The 27,113-nt window shown below is 37.2% G+C and overlaps 1 protein-coding gene across 5 annotated transcripts in view; it reads right to left on the bottom strand.

Moving 5' to 3' along the window:
- The window catches only part of DOP1A (DOP1 leucine zipper like protein A), a 75,654-nt gene that overhangs the window by 25,275 nt on the left and 23,266 nt on the right, over positions 1 to 27,113 (bottom strand). For 4 of the 5 annotated variants that reach the window (XR_015795689.1, XM_088138085.1, XM_088138078.1 and 1 more), the window contains 15 exons: positions 23,837 to 23,946; positions 21,918 to 22,026; positions 19,892 to 20,012; positions 18,191 to 18,310; positions 17,619 to 17,733; positions 17,173 to 17,202; positions 16,003 to 16,233; positions 12,948 to 13,581; positions 10,557 to 10,831; positions 9,000 to 9,152; positions 7,460 to 7,560; positions 5,234 to 5,493; positions 2,473 to 4,474; positions 2,253 to 2,364; positions 1,315 to 1,497 (listed from right to left, as the gene is read on the bottom strand). Coding sequence is in view for 4 of the 5 variants with exons in the window: in XM_088138085.1 (XP_087994211.1) it covers positions 1,315 to 1,497; positions 2,253 to 2,364; positions 2,473 to 4,474; positions 5,234 to 5,493; positions 7,460 to 7,560; positions 9,000 to 9,152; positions 10,557 to 10,831; positions 12,948 to 13,581; positions 16,003 to 16,233; positions 17,173 to 17,202; positions 17,619 to 17,733; positions 18,191 to 18,310; positions 19,892 to 20,012; positions 21,918 to 22,026; positions 23,837 to 23,946 (4,556 nt within the window). In the remaining variant the exon portion in view is untranslated. The remainder of the gene's footprint in view (positions 1 to 1,314; positions 1,498 to 2,252; positions 2,365 to 2,472; positions 4,475 to 5,233; positions 5,494 to 7,459; positions 7,561 to 8,999; positions 9,153 to 10,556; positions 10,832 to 12,947; positions 13,582 to 16,002; positions 16,234 to 17,172; positions 17,203 to 17,618; positions 17,734 to 18,190; positions 18,311 to 19,891; positions 20,013 to 21,917; positions 22,027 to 23,836; positions 23,947 to 27,113) is intronic. The other variant, XM_088138089.1, reaches the window with a different exon arrangement.

The raw sequence follows: 27,113 nt of genomic DNA, 5'->3' as shown, positions 1-27,113 counted from the left end.
CTGAAGCATTAAGGTCTCCATATGGAACTCAGTTTTTTTTTTTAAAAGGATATTTGACCAAATATATTACCACCATCCTTTAAAAGGGTCTACCATGTAGTTTATTGTAAGAAAGAATATACATGTTACAACTGCTTTAGAAATGAAAAAAAAATAGTATCTGAGCATCTGGTGGTACAATATCCTCCCTTGTACATACACAAACTATATTATACAGTATACAGATATTAGACTGTTTTCTGGAAGAATGATTAAATGTTGGGATCATGTCAACATCCTGGCACTGGTTATTCAAGGATTTGAGGAAAAAAAATTGTGTGTGTCTTCGAGTCAGGTTTTTGACCCTGGTGACTGCCTGGAAAAGTCCCTGCAGTTTTCTTGGCAAGGTTTTTCAGTAGTTTGCCATTACCTCCTTCCTAGGGCTGAAAGAAAGTGACTGGCCCAAAGTCACTCGGCTTTGTACCTAAGGTGGGACTAAAACTCATGGTCTCCAGCCTGATGCCTTAACCACTATATCAAATTGGCTCTCTTATTCAAGGATTACATACACTAATAAGAAATGAAGAGACATGAAATGTTACAAATATACTTAAAATATAGAAAGTGTCTTTAAATTGTTTTGTTTCTATAATATATTTTTAGAAAACACTAAATCTTCAATCCAGATAAGAGAACAAATCCAAGTGCCTGAGTGTGCATTAAGCAAAGTGATAGTTCTGAAAAGTCACAAAGCATGACCAAAGTGATGGCCTGCAGAAGTGCATCTGTATCTTAAATCTGTGTATTGGTGGAACAAATGTTTTGTCAAATCAGATAAGCCAAATGTAGAATGTCCAGGTTTCCACTGTATAGCAAGTCACTATTCTTTTCTCTAAAACAGGGACGTGCAATTTCCAGCAACTTGAGAACCGCATGGCTAGGGCCATACTCTTTCAGTGGACAGGGCTAGAGCCTATTTTGGCAGGCAATGTCTAGAATTGTAGAGTGAAATGAGTGCCTTAAGCATCTGGAAAATTTAAAGTACCTATATGGGGGGAAAAGCCCAAGTTTTGAGCCTCTCCAGTAGTTTGGGAGGTCATATAAAAGTTGTTGGAACACTGCTTGCAGCTTTTAGGCTACGTTTTTGTATCCCTACTATAAAACAAATAAAACCATAGATATTATGGTTTATTAATTGGTATTTATTAGTGTTTACTATGACTGTGTTGTGCAAATACAACCACCATACAGATGATTTGTACATATCAATTTAAAGTAGGACAATTAATTACAGTTAGACAAAATCATTTGTACACATAACTCCAGGGTTCTAACCTTTGTTGAACCAAGATTAATAGTGGTTACAGATGCAGCTGCTGCAGCAGCTGTTTTCTCTGAAGAGTCTGCCTGGTACAGGATGCTCCACAAAAGTGTGACGGATGACATGATAATGTGAAGGATAGACAAGATCCCACTGCGTGCTTCAAACATGTGCTTCTGATCTACATTAACCAGAAGCTAGTAACAAGAAACACAAAAACATAATTATTGTCAGGGACATTAATGTACAGGAATGGTTCCCCTACTCCCCTTTCACACTCTTCCCTTTTCCCACTTGAATCCTCTCCCCATTCTGTTTCAGATAACATTATACCTTCATTGAATTAAATGCTAATCAGAATTATCTTCAAATCGGTTTGCAACAATAGTTTGAAATAAATTTCAAGATCTGATGGGATACAGATATAATGCTAACTACAGTTCTATTTTTATCAAGTTTTAATATATGAAGCACTTCCTTCAAATCAAAACAGATTTTATCAAGAGAAAGCATGATTTATTTATTTATAATTTACTGAAATTCTAGGTCCAGTTTCAATTAAAGATCGAAATCGGGTTCAGCAATTCCAAAATCGAGTGTCTCAAATTCTGTTAATTTATAAAATAGTATCTTAAGATCAAAATGTGTATCCATAACATTATGCTAATGATACCCAAAATGTAACTTAAAATCGCTCCAGTAATATTAGGCGTGAGATCAAGATACTGCAACATAGTAATAAATTGCACACACATAATAAATTGCACATACATAAAAAGTACAGAATATGCCAAATAAAGCTCTCTGTTGTTTCAGGAGTTATTTCTTAGGGCCAATGGACAGGCTGCAGAATGCACAGGCTGAAACAAGCTATCAGAGAGGCAAGAGGACAAATAAGGGCACATTGATAGCTGGAAAAAAAAACTAATTGAAAAAATCTAAAGATGTTTACCTGATGATACTGTGTGGATGGGTCAAGTAAGCAGTAGTGAATAACTGTTGTAATGCCTTCCAAAAGAGTAAGCATCATATCTGGTGGAGTAACTGATGCCATCCAAAGGGGCCTAAAAACGACATTGAATCTGTTGCAATTTTATAATATACAAATTATACCTTTTTTTAAAGAGAATGAAAAAAATGTCAAGAGAAACAAGACAAAGCAAAATACGTGCCTACTGTCAGACAGGCCCATTTCATATCTGTATTGCTGAATCAGATTATCCAGGTTCCTGCAAAGCTGTAGGGTCACTGAAACCACCACTCTTTGGAGCACTTTTCCCATGTACGGTAGAGAAGCAGTGATTAATCCGATCCATTGGGGATGCATTTTACAGGCACAATGCTGGTGTAATGCTCTTATCACAGCACAGAGGAACATGCCTTGGGAGGTTATTGGCTGAGAGTGTAAATATTGAAGGGAAGCCATTGGCTGTTGAGGATTGATGTGCTCCAAGTCAGTTACAACAAAATCAAAACCTGCCTCATTCTCCTCAGGCACAGTCATCACTCTGTGCTCTAGAACAATGAGCCGCTGGAGGACTTTTAAGAGCTGTGACTGGAGAGTGCTACCATTATCCAACTCATCCTCAGAGAAGTTGATAAGGCTGTCTTCAGAGAAACCTTCTTCAACAGTCCCTATATTTTTTCCTGCAATCTTCTCACTGTGCCACTTCTGGACACTGAAGATAGAGGACAGCAAACAATGCAGAATCACCTTCTGGACTTTGCATTTGGACAGCATGTCTGAAATGAAACTGGGAAACCCTTTTGTGGAGCTCTCCACCACTTTCGCCAGCTCTGCAAAAAGAAGGGACAAGATTTCAATACTTATCATCTGCATGTTACGATTCCCTATCAGGTCCTGTGAAGAGACTTTCACATGAGTTGGGTAGTGGCTCCGCATGTAATATAAGCACAAAGAAATGAGGATCTCAATATACATGGAACTTCGGAAACTATGGTTTGAGTCTACCGGGATATGGCTATAAAAGTCTTTGCCCATGACAGATATGCGATGCCTGGCCAAAAGATTCTGAAGTAAGGAAAGCTGGGGTGTGTAGGCATTATTGACACTGGTGGTAGAAATGGCATTCACAAAAGCAGAAGGATTGGTTTTCAAGATAGCTTTAATGGCAGAGAAAGCATACAGAGTCCTTGAGGAGTCATATACTTGAAGGTACAGTAAGACATGTTGATATAAAGGATGTATATTAAAATGGGGAGATTTCCGTGCTCCTGGTGACCCTGCATCACTCTCAATTTCCGAGATTTCGCCCTCTCCACAGCTATACCAATTTTCCAAGTCAAGGCCATCACTGAAGAAAACACTGGTTTGCTTAAGCTTCTCAGCTTGTGCTTTCTTCTTCTCGTCATCTTTCCTTTTAGCTATTTTGACTTTGGGCTTTGCTCCTGGGTGTTTACCAGATTCCTTCACAATGGTTTCCTTTTCTGACTTTTCAGGCAATTTCCCTTTGAAACTGAATTGGATGCTACTATGACTTCGTTGCCTTGACCTTTCTTCTGTTGAGGTGAAAATTTGGTCACTGAGAGACTGCTGGCTTACTGAGATGCATGGCGATGAACTGTTTCTGGAGATTTCATTAGGAATACTTTCAAGTCCAATTTCAGATGAGACAGATAATAGCTGAGTACTGTCATTGCTAAGCAAACTACTCTGACTGTCCTGAATGTTTGGTTCTTCAGATCTGGATGCCTCTTCATTGGAATCTAAAGTATTTAATTTAGTTGAAGTATCGTCTGGATATGTATCCTTGTCTGACTGTGCATCTTCTGCAAGCTCATTGTCTACTTTGCAGATCAGGTCAAGGACCACTTGTTGTATTATTTCATCTAGCGAATCTCCTTTCAAATGTTGAGAACTATCTGGTGCAGTCAGGCTTTCAGCTTCTACTTCATAGCTGAGGCTATCCCCAACAGATGACTGGGAGCAGCCAGAGTCTGAACTCTGCATTATTTCTATCTGATTATCAGGAAGGTCAAAATCAGATGCAGCCAGAGGAATAGTTTCACTGCTGGTACTCAGGAGAGAGATCCTGTCACTTAATGGGTTGACTGTAAGACTAAAATTCTCCATTTCCTCCAAACCCAGTTGCTTTTCACTGTTCTCTTTAGTTGACATGCCTTGTTCTTGATTTGATGGTATTGTGCCAAATGCTTAACAAAAAGGAAAACAAAACAAGTAATTATGAGCTTTTTCTTATTTGGACAGTCATTTAGAAGTTATTAGCATAAATCATATAATATCCATTTCTGCAAGACATCTTTAAGCTGTTCATTCTGATGTAAACTAAAAAGTTAATATGCAATATGACTCCAACAAGAATCTGTTTAAGTTATACTTTAGTAACTATTTTGAGCTGAGAGCAAAAATCTGATGGCACATACAAGAATTACAATAGGGACAATATTAGTGTTCAACTCTGAAATGAAAGAGAAATCCTTGATTGCTATGGATATATGGAGTGCTATGGGTATAGAAAAGATCTGCAGAACTTTGGATCAAACATTTCTACCCTATAAAAATGAGATAATATCCAATATAAAAAGAGAAAACCGCCAGAAAACTCTGCCAGTGGCCCAATCTACAATATGTGGAAAGATGTTACATTATTATAAGCATTATTTATATGTTATCATACTTGTATCTGCACACTTCTGGCAGGCCACCCTGTGGTATTTTACAACTCCAGATAACCGAAATGTTCAAATTATATAATTATATAGCTGTCAATATATAAAACAAAATCAAGACTAATAATATAATGTAAAAATAAAAATATGATATTTTATGTTATACAAAATGTTATTACATATAATATAAAATATAAAATGTTATTTTATACTACATTATATCACTATAATACCAAAGTGAAGATATCATGAGAAATCTGTGCCTAACTAGGCAGTACTTACAACCACTACTATGAAATTTATGCATAAAATGTTTTTCATTTTCATCTTCTGGATAAGTGGGCGATTTATTCCAGTAGCATTCAGCCTGTACCCTTTGAACAGAAATGCGTTGGGTTTTTGGATGGAGAAGCAGCAAAAGCAAAGGTTCCAGGACTCTTGCAATGTCATGCCGTTGGAGGACTTGATTTAACCAGGCTTGACCAACTGACCAGGTGGAGCCATCTAAACTGTTAAGACTATCTAGCATGATAAACAAGGATCTGAGGAGGAAAAAAAAAACAAAAAACAAAAAAACAAATTAAAATAACAGGCCAAAAAGTGGCCGGGGGGGGAGGAACAAGCTTTGAAACAGTTGTCATGATCAATTTCTCCAGCTGGGAAAGCCAAACTTTCTCTTGACCTGATAACACTAGTGCTTCTGGAGTCTAGTCTTCCAGGTCAAGGTCAGCCACTCCATCTAGCACAAAGTCCCCCCACACCTTTCAACTGGGGAAGTGGGACAGATCTACTAGATGCTTCATGGATGAGATAACTTAAGAAATAAATTAGTCAGGCCAGTGGTGTTCAGAGCTATAAGCAGAGGTGAGTTCCAGATATATTCTGGGGCTATCAATTAGCCATTCAGAAGAGTTACTAAAACATACTATTTTTTAAATAAAGTCATTCAAGGGAAATTCAAGATATGCAATGTTACACAAAATTTAAAACTCAAATTCAGTTATCTTCCGCTACTCACTGGGCACATTTCTATATGCCAGATGCGACATTTAAGATGTCTAGATGTAAGTATAGCTTCTTTTTTCCCACATGGCAATTAAACTAAAAATATGAATAAAATGTATAAGGAGATCTCTTTGGGTCTCAATAGCTGGCAGTCTTTAAATCTTACCTTTTTGGGCAAAGTTAATAGTCTTAAAATGAATGCATTTCCTAGAATATTGTACATTCTATGTGGAATTCCAATACACATACCTGTAAAATATTCTAAAAAAAAATTGTTTTTTAAAAAAATTTATGGGGTGATCTTTGATTCTGAAGATATCTTTTAAAAAGATGCAATTGCCTATTAAAGAAAGGAAATTTGTTTTTCCAAATCTTGAATTTCTGCATATCTATTGGCTAGTATCAGTATCAGTTTCAGAAACACCTAATTTACTATAAGCAAGTTTTAAATCCAGTTACACAAAACATTACTTTTTATAAAAGTCTGTTGGTGATGATATGTTTTGATAGGCAAACCTTAAAGTCTCAGAGGAATAAAGAAGTAAATGTTCCCGTTTTGCCTGGACAAAGAGAAGAGGTGCTAACATCAATACCAAAAATTTCAATACATCTTAGATTATGTCAGATCTATTGGATACCAATAGAAAAGATTTGTGTAAAAGATCATACTGTTGAAGAGGCAATGAGATTAATACTCTATTTAAATCAACAGCCAATCTTCAGAGATGGCTACCCATGTTATCTATTTTTTTCAGTAATTATTCTCCAAGTAATATAGTTAATTTTACATTAAATAATTTCTGCAATTTAAATAACTACTTTACCATTGAAATGGCAAATTGTATTTGTCATGTACTATTAGACCAGATTAAGTCTGCTGCTTTGCCATAAAGTATTTTATTTCTATTTCTCTATCAGTTGTATATAGATTAGGAGCAATTTTTAAACAAATATTGTGACAGATTCTTTTTCTACTGCAAGTTGGGCCAAGCTTCCTCCCATTTCTGTACATATAAATAATAAATATTAATGCTGATACATTAGGTCATCAGCTTTATCCTACTTTCTATTTCTTGTTTTCCCAAGGATATTCATCTACTGTAACATCAATTTATCAGAGCAGATTTTTTTTTAGATTTTTTTATCCCGCCTTTATTATTATTTTTATAAACTCAAGGCAGCAAACATACCTAATACTCCTTCCTCCTCCTATTTTCCCCACAACAACAACCCTGTGAGGTGAGTTGGGCTGAGAGAGGGGTGATTAGCCCAAAGTCACTCAGCCGGCTTTCATGTCTAAGGCGGGACTAGAACTCCTGGTCTCCCCGTTTCTAGCCTGGTGCCTTAACCACTAGATCAAACTGGTCTAACTTCATGTTCAAAACTATTCTTTTCTGGAAACTTCTATAAGCATAATCTGGCTATTACAGAAAAATGAATATGAAATTTTATTTATTAATAGTTAATACTTTTCTATTTCATCTATCCACGTATCTAACCAACCTGTCAAATGAACGACCATATGATGAGGACTTGTTAATATGGAGGTCTCTGGTGAGATGCCAAAGTACTGCAAACTTTGCATGAGCTTCCATTCTGATTTTCTACAAAATGAAGGAACAAATACATTCACACTTAACATAATCCATCAAATTGGGTAAGGAGAAAATTGTCCAAAAGCAGTAATAATCAGTATAGCTTCATGTGTTTCTTTCATGATTATCAGTCTGAAGAAACAGCAACAACAATAATTTTAAACTGCCCAATAGCCAGAGCTCTCTGGGTGGTTTACAACTTTATTTCTATGAAACTAAAAAAGTATTTTTAGATCTTGTAGTGAGCAAGAATTTTAAAAATTACAAATTCATGAAATGGCAAGGAGCAAAAGTCAGCACTACAAGTAGCAATTTACCTTTAAAGCAGAAGTGGTATAAAAATTTCAGAATGCCACCCCCCCCGGCCAAAGGTGAGGAGCTATTTTTACAATTTTAAGACCTACACAGTATGCAACTGGTCCATTTCTCCTGAAAGACTTTCTGACATCAGTGTATTTAGCTAGGAGCTGATTCTCCCTCTCATGCACCCTCAAAAATCTGCCCTGAAGGGGACTGGAGGACCTTCCAGAGCAAACTCAAAGGGTGCATGGAGACATACGGGAGGGAGTGGATGGATGCTCATACAATGAATGCTGTCCTAAAATTCCAAAATAGAAAACGAGAGTCTCACATAGCAGTTAATGTGCCAGATTTGGATAGGTATGATCCAGGTCCAACTGCCATTTGATAACAGAACTTACTAGATAATACAACTTACTAGAGGTTGAGTAAGCTAGGGCCAATAACATACCTCACAGAGTGATTGTTGCAGAAATCAAATAAGAGGATATGTATGCCATCTCAAGCTCTCAGAAAAGGCAGGATATAATTTTATCAATCAATCAATCAATCAATCAATCAATCAATCAATATCCCTAGATATCAGCAACAATAATAAAATTATAACTGAAGAAAACTGCCCAAACAATGATCAAGGCATTGCTACATGTCAGAGATCACAACCCTAACTCTAACCCTAATGAAAAAACACCTATCACAATTTCCTTTCAGAATTACAATGTGATCCTAAATATATTACTCAGAAGAAAACTGGAAGTGATGTTCACTGCTAAGAAAATATTCAGAATTGCATCCTGAGACACTTGTGAAAGTGACACTATAAATTGTTCAGCCCAGACTGCAAGTACAATGCCACATAGGAAGGGTGAGCTTGTCATACATAAAAAATTACACTGTTACATTAACTATTTCATACTGAACATACAATGATATAAACAATGTATAAAACTATTCAGATTGCATCTGGAGTGGGAAAGAGAAAAAAGACAGGAATGTCATGAAGAACAATCCATTTAAAAAGAAAATTAAAGGCTGCAGCAGAACAAAATTAGAAGAGCAGTCCTGGTTGCAAAGATCATCAGAAGAAAGTAAACATGGAAAAGGAGGTTAGACAAGGACGCAACTCAGAAAAAATAAGAAAGATTTACCTTGTCTCTGTGGGTCAGCTGCTGACTGATAACATCCTCACAAATGCTAGATGATGGAACTAGGTTATGCAACTGGAAAAAAAGTTCCACACTCTTCTGATGATATTGGGGTGTTCCGTCACCCAGTTGGTCCCATAGAGTTAATGCCACATGCTTTGGAAAGTACAACAGAATAATCACATATATAACAGCATTTGGTTTAAAAAAAGTTTCATCAACATAACCACTGAGGGATATCCTTTGGATGTTCTATTTCAGGTATTGAAAAAAGCACTAAATGATTTTGCTTGGATCCAATGTATTTTTGTATTCTTCTTGTATTTTAATACAAGGGGAAGGCACTTCGGTGCACACTGCTTTAAAACCAGAATAATGCTATGGCTAAGGTATCAGACATGACCAGGGAGGCCTAAAATGAAGTTCCCACTCAACTACAGAGCTCCCTGAATGACTTCAGTCTAGCCATTTCTCTCTCAGCCATTTTCCTAGCAGGGTTGATGTGATAAAGATAAGATATGGGAAGATCCCCATATATGATATCTTGAACTCACAGACAAAAGGTGAGATGCAAATAGATAAATAAATAATAAATATCCAGCATCTCTAATTCAGTTAATTCCTTCCTACTTCAGCTCCACATGTCACAACCCTTAGCATTCCACAGCCCCACTGCCAATTCACAGGAAAAGCTTTTCAGAGATCAGGGGAAGAAAAAGCCCCATTGTACAAAAAGAGTTTCACTCATATGGTTTTGCATCCAAGCCTATATAAAGCCCAGAAATAAACTTTGTAAAATGATAATTCAAAACTTGTAATAGTTTTGTACTCCAACTGAATGTTCTTAGAGAATTATGCTTAACACTGAATCACAGCAACATTAGTCTGATACATCCATGTAGCAATACAGTAACAAATTTTACTCTGGAGAAAAAAAATTATAAAAATAAAATTGTACCCCGTATAGGAGAGGGACGGCATTAAAATAAAAAATAATGGATGGATGGGAGTTTTGCATTTCATAAAATCCCATATCTCATGAATAAACACCAGCTTGTACAATGGGACTATCCCCTCTTCCCAGCAGCATCCAGTACTTCCTTCTCCAATCTGCTCCAGGAGATCTCCCAGATATACCTTTATGCCTACATGCTCAAAAACTATTACAGTTTAAGAAACAGTGGCTCCTGATCTTTGACTAATGTACTAGTGATGGCTAATGATTTTTTAAAAAACTAAAATTTATGCACATAATCCCTTTTCTGAATTCCTAAAGGAATAAACTAAGAATGAAAGAATGCTGAGTTTCCTAAAATGGAAGCACTTTTAGTCACAGAACAGGAGAACACAGTGATGCCCCACTTCAGCCCTTCTCCTGGAGCTCCCCACGTGCCCTCAGAAATTGTTCTGGAGGTTCTCCAAACTGGTTTTGATGGAAAGTGGGCGGATAGGAGGGGGAAGAAAAACCAAGGGAAATTTTGTTTACAGCTTCTTGATGCTGATAACACAATCTCTCCAAACTATAGATCTTGACTATTACGAAAATTTTATGAATGGTACCTTAAAAAAATCTGTCTTTTCAGCCATATATCTGAGGTTGCCTTGATTAAGAGGAGGTCTGATAACAACAGCTACTCTTCCCTGGTTTGGACTAAGAGGTTGCGAAGTTTCTACACTATTCCGATTTTCTCCAGTGACAACAGCAATTGACTGAGTCAATCCAACTAAGTCCATTATTAAAGAAATAGTAATGCCTTGGACACCAAAATCATTTGCTTGCCTGCAAGCACTCATAAGTGTCTGGAGCCACAAAAGGGGCTGCTCTTGCTCACAATCTGAAAAGAAAGAAATACATTTTATTATATATGTTTATAATATAAAAATATAAATGTATCATATATTATATGTTTTATTATATTTGATTTATATCTGGATAATATTTTTCCATCTTGCTTATCTACTCAACTATCACCATTACTATATGTCTTCATTTATAGTTTTGTGATACCTAACACAATGGATGATTATTTATTCATTTTCTATTTAGGCATTAAAGAAACATAATTTTTCAGTTACGTAACTTTTAATGAAGGGCAAGATGGGAAGGCTGTTAAGCTTATAGAATGCTAACCAGAGACTAGTTTGCTTATGGTTAGTTATGCCTTTCTGAAACTCCACCTTTGCCAGCACCATAGCAAGTAAAGTTTGATTTTGAAACTCATTACTCAAAAACCATTTGTGATGGCAATTAAAAGTAAAAAAACTTATTAAGCATTCATCAGACACATGGACCTATCTAAAATACCTCTCTAGAATGTGGCCAGCATCTAAATTTGTGATATGTAAACATTAAACAGAGAAGAAAAGACAATGTAGAAGAGAGAAACAGAAGGGGGCAAAGAAATGCACTCGAACTATTCTATTTATATCACTAAAGGCATCAGGTACAATTACTAAAGGCATCAGGTACAATTCTGCATGCTGATTTACAGATGCTACTGAAAACAAAAGTGTAGGTTTATAGGTTGTGTTTGAATTTTCAGACCTATATGAATTTATATAGATAATAAATAAAAACTAGGGATAAAATGCCGTTCAAAAAGCTTCATTCCAGCTTCCTGAGTGACATATAATATTATGGTGCACTGAGCTTTTTCAGGTATGACAACTGCTATTTATGTTCAAAAAGCAAAGTGCAACACACATAGCAAAAAGTAATACAAGCTTAAATGGCTGGAAGCACTGTTGTTAATACTTGGGTGTGAGTTCAGGTGCCACATAAAGAAAAACTCAGATAGATTATCAAAGAGGCAAGCCAATGACATTTCCCAAACTTTGAGACAGAATACAGAATACATAGTATTAAGAAGGGAATCAGATGGCAGATATAAGAATGGACTTTGGAGAAGAAACTATAGCTCATTTTTAAGAATCTAGAAGAGCTTTCCACAATCTCAGGGATTTCAAGACGTGTGGACTTCAACCCAAGAATTCCCCGGTCAGCATGGCCTTTGCTAGAATTGTAACAGGAGAAGTCCTCACATCTGAAAATCTCTGAGGTTGACCTAGAGCATGCTCACAGAAGAAAAACTTCTAGAGTTCTTTAAGATGAATAAAACTATGCTATTATTAGTCCTCTCCTCCCCAATGAAAGGATTAATAATGCCACATTTCAAGTGCATCACCAAAAGCTTTTCATTATGTTAATGAACCCTTACCCACTGGTCAGCCAGGAGTAGTTGATATATGCTGCCTAGATTCCATTGGAGTTGGGCAGCTTATAAATTCAAGTAAATTTTTAAAAATGTAGCTTGGACTCTATAGCCAATCAGTATTTGCAAGGCATTTTTGTGGTTACTATGTCTTGGCAGCAATGTTTATAATAAAGCACTTCTACTTGTCTTATTTCTAAGGAGATCTGACAGTCTGGGGATTGAACAACTGGTTGATTGGGTTCCTGGATTTACCCTAAACAGGGGAGAATAATTTGACTAGCAATTAGATTAAACTCTGCCTTCCTTTCCCCCTCCATAGTACTGAGTGGATTAGCAGGTCCAAACAACATACTTCCCTGATTAATTGTGTTGTACAAACCTGACTAATGTCAGCATGTCATAAAAAAACACTAAAAACATAAAAAACACTAAAAGCATTTAATTCAATCTCATGTCATGCTGAACTCTGATGGACACTAATATGCTATATGCATATTAGTCTGGAGCAGAATCTCTTCAAATTGATTCCCAAAATTAACTCTCAGCATATCTCACATCTAACTTTTATTGGGAAATGTTCTAATTTCCCAACAAAGCAAACATTGTTCTGTTCTTTTGCTTACACAAAACAGGAAACAAAGTAATGTAGTAATACTCTCCCTCTCTCTCCACCTCCCATGGATTAGTCAAATATAAAAAGAAACTTAAGACAAATAACATATACACAGTTACTCACCAATATCTGCTTTCTCTGCATGGATTTCAGAGGGGTGGTTTCCTTCTGCAATGTAAACTGGAAAACTTGAACATTCAAGAAAGAGCTGACATGCAGCAATAAATGCAGAGAGATACTCTTTTGGTGTTGTCTTCTTAGCTGTTTTTTTCCCTCTAGCTGCATCTCCTTGCGACTCTCTTGTGCATTGTGCAGCGTCTCCTTTCCCTCTTACAAGGTCCTCCTGAATCCCTGTTGCCAAAGGCCAAGACAATGAATTGCTTGGAATGATGTAGAGGTTGATAAATCTGGTTAAAAACTGTTGGACATATTCCAAACAGCACTGCATTGCAGTCTTTTGAATTGTCATTGTCTTCCCACTCCGAGATCCTGTCCCCTGGGTCAACTTGGAAGGAGGCTGCACAATGGTTTCCTCCGAACCCACTGTTGAGGCAGTCTCTGTCTCGGAGGAGGCACTGCCCATAAGGGGGATGGCAGGTACTCCAGGACCCCCACTCAACATCCTGTCAATCTCTTCGGTTGTATCTGCTTGGTATTGTACAAACTCAGTAAATCCACTTTCAGATGATTGACTGCTTGGGGGATTTTCACCATCCTCAAATACATCATTGGGATTTTCTACAGCAACTAGTGGCATCTACTCAAGACAGAAGAAGAAAACAGTAAGATTTAAGTAACACATAAAATGACCTTTCCCTTCTTTTAGATTATAAGTAAAAGACAACTGCAATAATATAAAGTTCTATACTTTAGAACTTTAATGACTCTCACCCTCAATTTACGAAATTCACCTAAAATTTAGACTGAAGTAATCCTGTTCAACACTCTGTGGCCTCTGCATACTAGAATGACACGAAGCATGATGATAAAATCCCTTTGATGAAGTTAATTGTTCTTAAATTAAACCATAACTAAGTAAAGACCCATTGATTTCTAGTGTATAAAAAACTTTGAGTCTGAATTATTTGAATCAAATTAAATGAATATCACTACCAAGCTATTTGATGCATCTTGATAACAAATTACATAAATTCTAAAATCATATATTTAAGTCTATAGAAGTGTTTAATGAATCTGAAGCCTTTCTGTTCTGTTTAGTACCAATGAGTTACTGTGATTATCTCTCCATATTCTTTTATCTGGTTTGTCTTCAGTTTTGCGGGGCCACTTTGTCAACAAGGCCTGCCAAAATGGGCTTTTGCAAAAGGCTTCGTATTAACTTGTAAAAGTAAGACTTTTATATAGTATACCAGAGCAATACAGTTCCTGTACACAGAGGACAAGCAGTGTGGTACAACTCTCCTATGCAAGAACCAGATGCATTTGTGGCTTCAGAGCCATTGCCTTTTTCTCTAGAGAAGGAAAGATGATTCAGAGCCAGATCTGATTTTTGTCTGGTGGATCTGCTCTTGACTAGGCCACGCAGGATATAATTCTGTCTTATTTTCCTGCTGATAGCTTCTTCTGTCTTCAACTTTGTTTTTCCAACTCGTCAATTGACAAAATTAAAAGATCCCAGGTTTTTCAGAGGTCTGCAGTTAAGGTTCCATTTATAACAAAAATTAACAACATTTAAAAGTATATTCCATCAGTAATCATAATTATTATATCTGACTAAATTATATTCACACTTAATGAAATCACCATACAGAATAACTATGAGTAAACCAAATTATGCATACTGTTGTTATATTAATTACATTATTGTTGATTTTTTTTATTGACAGTGGTATAAAAAGGAATACTGTATATATATTTCAATTTTTTTTTTAAATCAATTTTTATCCCTCCCCTGCTTTTCCCTGTAACTTCAAATGTTAGACATCTAAAAACTGAACAGATTACCAATATTAAGGATTTTTATCTTTACTTTCAGGGAAATATAGTATTGCTCAACTGTAAGGGCAGGAAATATCTTCTTTATTCTCTTCTATTACTAGAGAAAGAAAACAAGCTTATAAGCTGTGTTGCTGATGAACATGAAGTACCCAAGATAGGTTTTAGCAGAGAAAACATACAAGATCTTAGAGGTAGTGATAATCTGATCATTCCTGTTGTAGGTCAGTGACTTTTAAGAAGCAGAATAATACATAAGCCGACAGCACACCTTTTTAAAAAGCTACTTGTTCAGTCGTTAAGTTGTGTCCGACTCTTCGTGACCCCATGAACCATATCGCGCCAGGCCTTCCTGTCCTCCCCTATGATGAAAAGGGCATCTTTTTTTGGTGCTAGTTCTAGAAGGTGTTGTAGGTCTTCATAGAACCGGTCAACTTCAGCTTCTTTGGGATCAATGGTTGGGGCGTAGACTTGGATTACTGTGACGTTGAATGGTTTGCCTTGGATTCGCGCTGAGATCATTCTGTCGTTTTTGAGGTTGTACCCCATTACTGCCTTTCCCACTCTCTTATTGACTATGAGTGCTACTCCATTTCTTCTAAGGGTTTCTTGCCCACAGTAGTCGATATAATGGTCACCTGAATTAAATTCACCCATTCCCGTCCATTTTAATTTGCTGATTCCCAAGATGTCGATGTTCAATCTTGTCATCTCATGTTTGACTACATCCAGCTTGCCTTGGTTCATAGATCTTACATTCCAGATACCTATACAATATTGTTCTTTATAGCATCGGGCCTTCTTTTTGCTTCCAGATACATCCACAGCTGAACGTCCTTTTGGCTTTGGCCCAGCCTCTTCATTCTTTCTGGAGCTACTTGGAATTGCTCTCTGCTCTTCCCCAGTAGCATATTGAACACCTTCTGACCTGAGGGACTCATCTTCCGGCATCAAATCTTTTAGCCTTTTGACATTGTCCATGGGGTTTTCTTGGCAAGGATACTGGAGTGGGTTGCCATTTCCTTCTCCAGTGGACCACATTTTGTCAGAACAGTCATGACCTGTCCGTCTTGGGTGGCCCTGCACAGTATAGCTCATGGCTTCACTGAGTTACGCGAGCCCCTTCGCCACAACAAGGCAGTGATCCATGAAGGGGTAAAACAAAAAGAAAAAAAAGCTACACTGTAATCTTTAAACAAAGTAAGAACATCTGCAGGGTTACCTTTTTCTCTTCCCATTCTTTGAGAACATTGTGCCTGTTTGGTAGTTGTAGGACACCATCAGTACCAGCAGATAACAGCGGAGGTTGAACTTTGCTAAGAATCTTTGAGCAGAGTTTCAAGGAATCGGTCAGCTCACACAAGTGCAATGTCTGAAGGTGGCTTGTCAGTGCAGAGATCATTCTAAGTAAAAGCTGAGGCAGATGTTCTGTTTGTATTTCAATATAGGTTTCCTAAAACAAAATTAAAATCACTTTATTAAAATCAACACTATTTTATTAATCTAGTGAATTGTAACTACAATGTAAATATGCAATCAATTTCCAGAAATCAGATTTCTTTAAAAAAAGAAGTAACATACAAGTTATGTTAATAACTTAATCCAGAAGAATTAGATAACATTTCCAGACCTCTCTTTAATATTGGAAAACCCTACTCAGTGTGATGGGTTATAACACAGGGGCCTAAGGAGGTGAGGGGAGGGGCCAAAGCAAACAGACAGGCATGGATGCCTTCTAAAATAGGGGCTCTAAGAACAACAGAAACTGCCTCCATGTTGCTTTTATTGATTTCCCCCTCAGTTCCATGCATCACAGTTCAGCTTATTCAACAAATTTCTGAACTGACGGAGGCTTTAGGAGCCTGGTGGAAACTGAGAAACTGTCAGAATAACAGAAGGAAAGGGAGGGCCTTTCCAGAAAACCTTACACGATATGACCTTATATCCTACACACACATTCTTCATATCTATTTATAGGCAAATATACATAAATCCACATATTCCAGCATACAAGAGAAATCAGCACAACCTTTAAAGAATTTCAGAAGTGACAACTTTTGAGTAATTCTCATGCACTTCTTAGACCTTCTTTAAAGCAATGAAAACATTATTCTGGCTAATTCCTTTTTCTCAAATCAGTATATTGGTCACTGAATTCTTTCAATGTGAAAAATACTCACATATGTATCTCCTAATGAGATATAAATATTTTAGTTGTTCTGTTGATAATATCACTTGAAGACAGGTTAATAATGGAAATTGATAATTCAAAAATGATGGTCTAATAAAGCATTTTCAGTTTTCACAACAAATTTTACAAAATATATATTGTCAGAAGCACGTGCAAAGGATTGTTTTTAATTAAAAAAGAAAAACAGTAAGAATGCCATACCTGACAAAGCACTCTCATACTTCTAGTAGGCTTTGAAATAAAAAAGCAAAGAATTTGAAGATAAAAGAAAGATAACAGGGAAAAAAGCATTTCCAAGTGCGTCAATTAACATATATCGTTATCTAACAGACAGTTGTGATACACACAAAAGAGCTACTGTTATTTAGCAGATTTAACAAAAAAAATCAATCTATTCTATAGTCAAAGCAGCATAGTAATCAGGAAAAGAGAAATTACAGTGACAAAGAAATGAAACAGATCCTACATATATATATATATATATAAAAACTAGTCTTCATGTTATAAACTCTAATTGTTAATAAACTCAGAACCAAGATATTGTTTGTTATCTGGGTTAAAGCCAAAGATTAAGTTTCTCCATCCCTTGTTATAAAACAAAAGGAAGGAAGACTATAGACATAAAGAATAAGTAAAGGGAACCTTACCAAAGAGACTATATCCAACAAAAAATCAACCAGAAGGCAGAAATTGGTAAGAGGGAGTTCGACAGGTTCACTAGCACCTCCAGGCACAGCCTGTAATCGAGCATGCAGAGTCCGCCTATGAATTCAAGCACAGTTTATGCATTGGTAGCACAGCATTTGCAGGAGAAGAAAATATAAGCAGATTGCTTACTGTAACAACAGTTCCTAAACTGTTATTTTATGTTATAAACATGGTTATTTTTGTTTTAAAGGGTTATCAATGCTTTATATGTTTGTATTTTGGTTTTTAACTAGTTTTTTATTAGGTTGTAGTTTTAACTGTTGTAAGCCGTCCAAAGTCACTTAGGTGAGATGGATGGCATGGCCTGTGCACACTCTCTCAAAAAAAATAAAGTAACACCTTCCACATCAGTTCCCCCCTTTCTAAAAGATAGATCACTCTGAATATTTGGAATTTTGCAACTTTTCTTTCCTTCAGATCAGAGAAAAATATAAAAAGAATATAATAACCCTTTTATAAAATATACCTTATCAACAGCAATATACAAACACTTGCATGAAATGTACTTTACCTACAGCATTCTTCAAACCAACGGGCAATGTAATCCCACATATAATAAGGCTCAAAAGAATTAAACAGAAGATTGGCAGTTTTAATCAGCTCTGCTGTTTTCTTATTTTCCCTCAGTTTGCTGAAAGAAAAGCACAACAGCTCCGTGAACTATATAAATAGTCAATTATCTGCATTCTTAATTCAAACTTATTTCTTTGTTTCTTCATAGCAACGTTTCACTTTATTACCATCCTTTCTTCCTGAGCTTTCTGGCTCTCTCTCTCGCTTTTACCATTTTTTCCACACAGGACATTTCATAATACTTCTTCTGTATTAAAAAGCATTCGAAAAGGTGGGCAAACTAAAAATGTCTGCTGCCCTCCATAAGTTTCCTGAGAGTCATGTACAACTAGGTGTCAAAGAAGTTGAAAGTATAAATAAACCATTTTTTTTTTAATCCGCACTCAATCGTGACCGATTCTGTGGCGACTGCCTGGATGAGTCCCTGCAGTTTTCAGGGCAAGGTGTTTCGGAAGTGGTTTGCCCTGGCCTCCTTCCTAGAGCAGAGCCCAGATGGCAAGCGCAGGAGGCGGGGTTTCCATTGCTTCACGCCTTTTTTGGGTGTGCGCGGCTTCCGCGTTACTGGCAACTGGTTCCGTCTCTCCGTGCAAGGCGCCGCCAGCATTTTTCCTCCCACTGGGGTGAGAGTACCCATTTATCTACTCACGTAAGTTTTTGAGCTGCTGGGTTGGCAGGAGCTGAGGGGGAAGCAGGAGCTCACTCTGTTGCGCAGAGCTGGGCTTGAACTGCTGAAGTGTCGACCATTTCTGGCCGGCAACTTTCAGCGTCATTAAGCTGCTGCGCCACCGCGTCCCCCTCAAATAAACAAATATCCTTTCCCTGATACAACTCTTCAGCAGTCACACATTCATTTAACTTCATGAAAGTGACAAGAAGCAAAGGAAATAATAGCAGGGGTAGTGGAGAGTTAAGGCTCAAAGGAGCACAATAGGATGGCTGAAAACCAGAGAGAAGTAGGATCCCCACTTGTCACTTACGGCATCTTCTAGTGTTAGCCAACCATCACTGCATAAGTGTAACAGTAATGAAGTCAGCCTGCATGATGAAATAAGTGGCTAGTGGGGGAATGGCCAGAGACAAACTGGGGTGCCCCATCTTTGCTAGTCTCAGCAGGTGGCAACACCTGGTTAATGTGGTGTGGACTCAGAAGCTAACCAGGGTCTGGTTAATATCTGGATGGGGGACTACCTGGAAATACTAGGGCTGCAGGCTAAACTAAAAAGTCAAAATACATCTCAAAAGAAGGCAATGGCAAACCAACTCCATACTGGGGCCAAGGGGAAGAAAAAACACAGATGTGTTCTTAGTCATCAGAAATTCAGGTGACTTGAGGGAGAAAACTTTACTTTTTAAAAAAGATTCATTCCTAGAATATGACCCTACTCACAATTAGCATGAAATATTATCTCCAAGAAAATGCAATTCATGTCAGAAAAATTCTCCAAAATCCAAAATATGACCACCTATTTGGTGACACAATGCTTTCCCCCCCTCAATTTTCTGCATTTTTTTTTTTTTTTGCCCAATCAGCATGGAAGCCTGCTATTAACAGAAAACTAATTAACAGCAGCCTTGTGGGAATAACTGAATGATCAGGGCTATGGCAGCAATTTATTTCTTTTCCCCCCCTCATAATCACCTGCTTAGTTGAGTATGATCTTTACTGAAAGAAGACTCCATCTGAAGATCCAGTTCTGCTTTGCACTGGGTGTATAATGTCCTAAATACTTCGATCAGTACATCTTCTAATATTACAGGTCCTAAAAAGAATAAGGGAAAGATTTGCAATTACGTTGATAAGTATCCTGCACTGAATGTACATTTGGTATTATTGTTATTAACAGATTTCCAGAAATCCTGCAGAGATTTGATCAGCATATTTTCACTGCAGTTGAAGTGCTGGGAAAATATCTTTGCAAATGCTGATTATAGCAGGATCTTCTTACACAGCAAATGAATAATTGTGCATTGACTGTATGACAAGTTTGCTAGCTTATGTCTCACTGCTTTCAGTTACTAAGTATAAGTAATTATCTGAAAGGGCCCACTGACACAATTGAACAGTGTTTACATACATTTTTTAAAATTAATTTAAAATACAAACTACAAAACACAAAACCAATAATAACAAAAACATAAAACAATTCAATCAAACAACCAAATAGAACACATATAAACTTATCCTCTACGTGTACCCATTACCTGTGGGACTTACAACCCTCCTTATCTTTTTACTTTTTATTATCATAAATTTTTATTATTACTAATTCTTAATAAGCCCTCCTCTCCAAAAGGATGATATATATTGATCTGGTTTTACTCCCTTCCCTTTAACAAAAACATATTCCAGAAATCCACCCCGTATGACATCAAAATCATTCCTTTTTGCCAGACCCTTTTTATATTTTAGTTCACATATCAATTTATCATTAATAGCAATATTCCATATTTCTTTAAACCAATCTTCAAGCTCACATTCAAAATCCACTTTCCATTTTTTAGCAATTATTAATCTTAAGGCAGTAACAAAAATAATTATCATCTCTTTCTTTTGCCATTCTAATTTCATATTTCCAAAATTTAACAGTAATGCAATTCTTGGACTTATTTGCAAATTAATGGATAATATTTCATTAATCTCAACAAAAACCTTTTCCCATATTTTTTTTTACCTTTTCACATTCCCACCATAAATGCAGATAAGTCCCAATTTATTTTTTACACCTCCAACAATTTTTAAAATTACTTCTATTATAATAGCTTAAAGCTACTGGGGTCATAAACCATTTCCAAACTGTCTTATAACAATTCTCTTTAATTCTAACAGACATATTTTTCATAATTCTTTACATCTAAATCTTTGACCATTCCTCTTCTGTAATATTAATACCTAAGTCACTCTCCCAACTGTATGTGTTTACATACATTTTATGTCAGACGTTTATGTCACTAATACTATTAAATTTATCAGCTGGGTAAAATAATTTTTACACTATTAGACTGAGTAAAAAAATTCTGAAAACTGTTGAAAATGATTACACTGTTACCACTGATTTCAGGAGGAAGATGACATTTTGGTACTGGAAAAAAATGCACTAATATGATACCTATCATTGTGTTTGTTTTATGAATTCTTAACATGTGCATGCTACCATTAATAGTAAGGCTACAATCTTAGTTATAGTTGCATTTTTCTTATATTACTTATGATGTGAATTTTTACTCACAGTTTGACCCAATATTTGCCTGCTGACGTATCTAGCTGCACTTACATCCCTACAGTGCTAGACAGCTGTTAGATCCCCTAATCATTTCCCATGATTGTTACATTAGCACAATTTTAACTCTTCCCAGCATTCCCCTGGACAAGTCCCACCTTTCCTATTCTACTCCTAATGACAACAACATTGCACCACAATCTATGTGATAATGGGCTGGCGACAGCATTTGAAGATAGGACAAGAAGGGCATGGCTTCAGCACAGTAACTTAGATGACAAGAGAAGGCAAGGAGGAAAGGTTGACTATAAAAATCAGGGTTACTGCTTTATTTATAGTGCATGAACACATGTACTCAGAAAGTCCACGCTGGTGTTTTATCCAGGATCCAGTCTAATGCAACACTTGTCGTATGCTGAAACCCAGTGTCAACTAACATTTAATTACCTAGCTCAGGTTTGTCCAGTAAACTGATAAGAATCCGAAAAGGCTTTAGATCTTGCATCAGTGTGCTCTCTTCACTATGCACATTGACTTGCAAAATTCCCACCATAGCCTGTAAAAGAGAGTACTTTAGAATCAAAAAGTTTGTATGTATTTATGAGAAATTAGGCAAACTGCAAGGTTACTCACAAATCTGGTTAATGGATTGCATTAAGCTATGGTTTGCTTAACCATGTTTGTGGAAGGAATCACAGTTGGGTTTTCACATTGTGCTAAGTCATAAATCAAGATTTACAAGTCACAATGGCTGAGTATACACAATATCCTTATGTCAAAATCAACTGAAATTTACTATGGTTTAGCATATGTGGACCCAGATCCTGCAACCATGTGGGATAAACACTAATAACAACAGTAACAATAACAATAACAATAATATAAACAAAATATACATGAACCCAGATATAATGATGAAGTCTATCTCTACAAATAACACTTTGTAGGATCAATCTTGTTTCTTGCTCTTGTGAATATACACTCATATGGACCTAGAATAGTCTAGCTACAACCCTATGGTGTGTGTGTGTGTGCGTTTATTGCAAAAGTATATTGAACTACAACAAACTTTCTGTCTGGTTAATCATGAGAAGTCATGAGTCCATTAAGTAGCTTGCTATGTTTTACCTCCATGAAAAATATCGCCACCTGATAAATACGGAGAAACACAGAATTGGATCTAGATATCCTAGAAGAATTCCACTCAAGGAATGCTCTCAGTGGAGCAAGGAAGACATGCGAATATTCTTTTTGTCTATTTCATGCTGTCCCTGAATCCCTTGAAAAGCTGCTCTGGAGAATTAAGGGATCCTCTAAAGCAATACCAAGGGAATAGCTATTATTCTATAGCCAACCTCCCCTTTTTCCCTTGGGCTTCCACTATTGCCATTCACACTACGCAGGGCTGTCCCTGAAGACCATCTGAAAACTACAGCTGGTACAAAATGCAGCTGCCTGTGTGCTTACTGGACAATCACGGCATTGCTACATAATCTGTTTTGGGAGCTGCATTGGTTACTGGTTTGTTTCCAAGTGCAATACAAAGTGCTGGCTAATATCCGTAAAGTCTTAAATATCTCAAGGTCTGGGTAATTTAGAGGCTGCCTGTTCCGAGTAAATTCTGCCCACCCAATCTGGTTGAATAGAGTGCCTGCCAAAGGTCAGAGGGGACACAAAGGTGAACATTTTTGATGACTGCTCCCATCCTTTGAAACAACTTACTCCGCAGGAAAGAATGGCCCCCACTCATGGTTTTCTGGAGAATAATTAAGATCTGGCTTTTCCAGAAGGCCTATGATATTTAAAGAGCTACAGAAAGATCTGCAGCATTGTTGTTTTGTTACTGTTACCACTGTTTTTTATGGTATTACTGTTTGTACTGTAGTCTGATTATTTTATGCAGTACCTAGAGCCTCTGGAGTAAAGTAGTTTATAAATCCCATAAAAAAATAAAATAAAAAATAATTAGATTTGGGGGAAAAGCAAAATCCATTCTGATCTTCCCCAGTAGGAGATCTTGCTGCATGTTCATCCCTTCTGTTCATAGAACCAGCTAATTGGTGTACCTGTGGGATACATTCAGTGGCATTCTTGGAAACTGATCTGTAGAGTATCTCCCAACAACCCTAAGACAATTTAAAACCATTTTGTGGGAGAAGGACATTTTGGATATCACATTACATAACTGATGATCCATGTTCAGTTTAATGTGATTTGCCAAGGTTTATTTCTGATGCTACAGCATGCAAAAAAGCACACACCATAATCATGATTAACTTCAGCACTCAGCAAATTATACAGCACACAGAGATATATATCTTCCTCCCTCTAACACACACAAGCATATTGCCTGAACTACTGATTACCTGAACTAGCATTTCCTTAGAGAATGCATTGAAGTAGTATGTTGCATGTTCTTCAGGATTACTATGTCGAGTACTTCGAGGTCCTATAATAGCCCCGTTGTTATCAAAACCTTCAAGCAAAGAAAATAAAAGGCCAATCAATGCTACATTTAAGTAAACTGATAAAGAGCAGAGAGCACAATATCTGAGTTATGAGAACTCACCATTTTGCCATCCAAGTATTGTTGGCAAGAGGAAAGACCATTTTAAGTTAAATTTAATAAAAGGAAACTAATTTAATAAGAGCATAATATCAGGCTGCTTTTGTATTGATAAAGATCCCTGAATGCCAATGCTTTTATTTCACAAGGATTCAGGATACTGAAATAGTAACAATTCTGCAAAATGCACATGCATACATACATACATTTATATACGTATAGCTGAATGCTTAAAGTGCTCTGTGAGGGTTATCTTGCCCTAATTCTTACAGCAATCCTGCAATATGTAGATGTACCACAGAGAATAATGGTGCAATAAGACTGCACGTGACATTTTGCTGCCTTAAGCAAAGCAGACGGTACTCCCTGTTCTATGTACAAAAACTGATTGGACTAATACCTGAACTTCACTTTAATATGGAAATGCAATATACTGCAACATATCTGAGGAATAATTGGCTAGTTCAGGGGTGAAGGACAGCCTGGGTAGAAATATGAAGATCCATCCTCTAAGAAAGGAAAGTAAACAGTTGACTTATAAGGAAGAGCTATCTTAATTAAGCAACTGCCCTACTCTAAGGGAGGAGTAGCAATGAAGCAACTGATTTGTGCAGTCTTAAAGCACACCTAACAGGTAGTAAGCTGTACTGCATATAATGGGGAACTACTTCAGACAAAAAAAGGAACTCCACTGCTAAACGTTTTATAAGTACAAAAACATATTGTTTTTATTGTACTGCTTTGCGTTATATTCTGATTATTGTATACAATGCCTAGAGCCTGTGGAGTAAGGCAGTTTAAAAATCCTATCAATAAATCAAATAAAAAAGAGTTTGGGGAGAAGAGCTGAATCCATTGTCATCTTTCCCAGTAGGAGATATTGTTGTATGTTCATCCTTTCTGTTTATACAACACACCCCTCCCCTTTATTTTTTTGTGAGATACACTCATGGCATTCTTGGAAACTGATATGCAGGGTATATCCTGACAACCTATTTATTTATTTAAAATATTTTTATAGCAACCCATCTTAGAGCACAACTCTGGGTGGCTCGCAACCAGAATAAAACTACAAAAACCATAAAACTATATTGCTTCACAAGCACAAAAAGTTTCAAAGTTATTACCAGTTAGTGGAAATCTCGTTAACAAAGTTAATCTAGCTAGCATATTCATGATTCAACACAAGCTTGGTATTTCAAAACTGGAAGTCTTTGTGCATGAAATGGCTGGTTAGGAAAAAGCATTTCATTTACGTAGTTGCAGAACAAGGCCTCATGCTCTAATGTTTAAAACTACTACTTGGACTTGTGTTCAGAAACAGCCCAGAAATACTGAGTTGTTTCAGCCCAAGAATAATACTCTCCTTTGGTTCAGTCTTGTGATTAAATGAGAGATTGTATTTTGAATGAATTGAAGTCTCCCATCCCTTTTCAAAGGCAGCCCAGGTACCAACTAATAACACAGGATATGGTAAATTGTTTCTCTTTAAAAGATACAAAAGAAAGAAAAAGAAAAAGAAAACGCCCTAAGTGCTTCATTATGAAAGTAATATTTTGCTTTTCACAAGAGGTTACTAGAGTCTTACTGTCAACTGCCTTTCTTTTCCCTTACGTCCTCTCCCTCCAAGCTTGCTTGCTTGCTTGCTTGCTTGCTCCTTCCTTCCTTCCTTCCTTCCTTCCTTCCTTCCTGCATGCATGCATGCATGCATTCATTCATTCATTCATTCATTCATTCATTCATTCATTCATTCATTGCTGCCCATCTCAAGTACATGACTCTAGATGGCTCACAACATTAAAAACAATTAAAATATATACAATACCAAAAAAAAAAAAAAAAACAGCTGCAGGAAAATTATTAAAAAAATTCAACATAGCCAAGAAACTAATTTTGTCCCACATTTGGGAGCTCAGGCTCAGGCTCAGAACCAGGACTTCAAAGCCTTACAGAAAACAACAGGGTGGGGGCTAACCTAATTACAGGAGAGATTATGTTTCAGAGGGTAGGCACCATGTAGAAAAGGCCCTTCGGGGCCCTGCCAACTGACATTCCTTGACTGATGGTGCACGCAACATTCCTTTTCTGCTGGATAGGATAGGATGGGTAGAAATAACTGGGTAGAGATGGTCCCATTAGTAACCTAGCCCCAAGCCATGTAGGGTTTTAAAGGTGACTACCAGAGCCTTGAATTGCACCTGGAAGCAAACTGGTAGCCATTGCAGCTTGTGGAGTGGTGGTTTCACATGCACGAAATAACCTGAGCCATTAACTGCCCACACTGCTCCATTCTGTTCCAGCTGAAGCTTCCGAATGCTCCTCAAGGGCAGCCCCATTTAGAGCGCATTGTAGTAGTCCAAACAGGAGGTCACAAGGGCATAAGTGACTGTGGGTAGAGCCCCTTGGTTTAGGAACAGGTGCAACTGATGTACAACACAAAGCTGTGCAAAGGTCTTCCTAGCCATGGCTGCCACCTGGTCTAGGAGCCATGAGTCCAGGAGGATCCCCAGATTGCATAGTCGTTCTGTCTGAGGTAGTACTACCCCATCCAGAATGAAAAATGGAAGGTGCCTAGAACCAGGAGGCCCAAAACCCCACAGCAATTCTGCATCCCATCCAGGCCCCCACAGCCTCTAGGCACTAAAACTTCCATGGCATCAGACAGCAAAGGATGGAGAAATAAAGCTGGGCATCATCAGCATACTGATGATACCTCATCCCAAACTGTTGGATCACCTCATCTGGCAGCTTCACCTAGATGTTAAACAGGAGCAGAGAAAGTACTGAACCCTGCAGCACCCTACAAAGTAGAGGCTGGGGGCTGGACCTCTCCTCCCCATCAACACCAACTGGAACTGATTCCAGAGGAAGGAGGAGAACCTGCACAACACTGTGCTGCCAACCCCCAACTCCCAAAGCCAATCCAAAAGGATGCCAGGATTGATGGTATCTTAGCTTTATGGTTGCCTCTGTTTTAAGGCCAGTTAACTTTCTCCTCACATCTAATAGACTAATAAGATACCATTTCATCATAGGGGACATTTGGAATTTTGTTTTGCAGTAGACTTTATGCTCTA

The sequence above is a fragment of the Python bivittatus genome, unplaced genomic scaffold (genome assembly GCF_059951505.1).
Source record: "Python bivittatus isolate LINGU-HERP-01145 unplaced genomic scaffold, Pbiv_v1 ctg000020_np1212, whole genome shotgun sequence".
Classification (NCBI taxonomy): domain Eukaryota; kingdom Metazoa; phylum Chordata; class Lepidosauria; order Squamata; family Pythonidae; genus Python; species Python bivittatus.
This window is presented reverse-complemented; position numbering and strand designations above follow the sequence as displayed.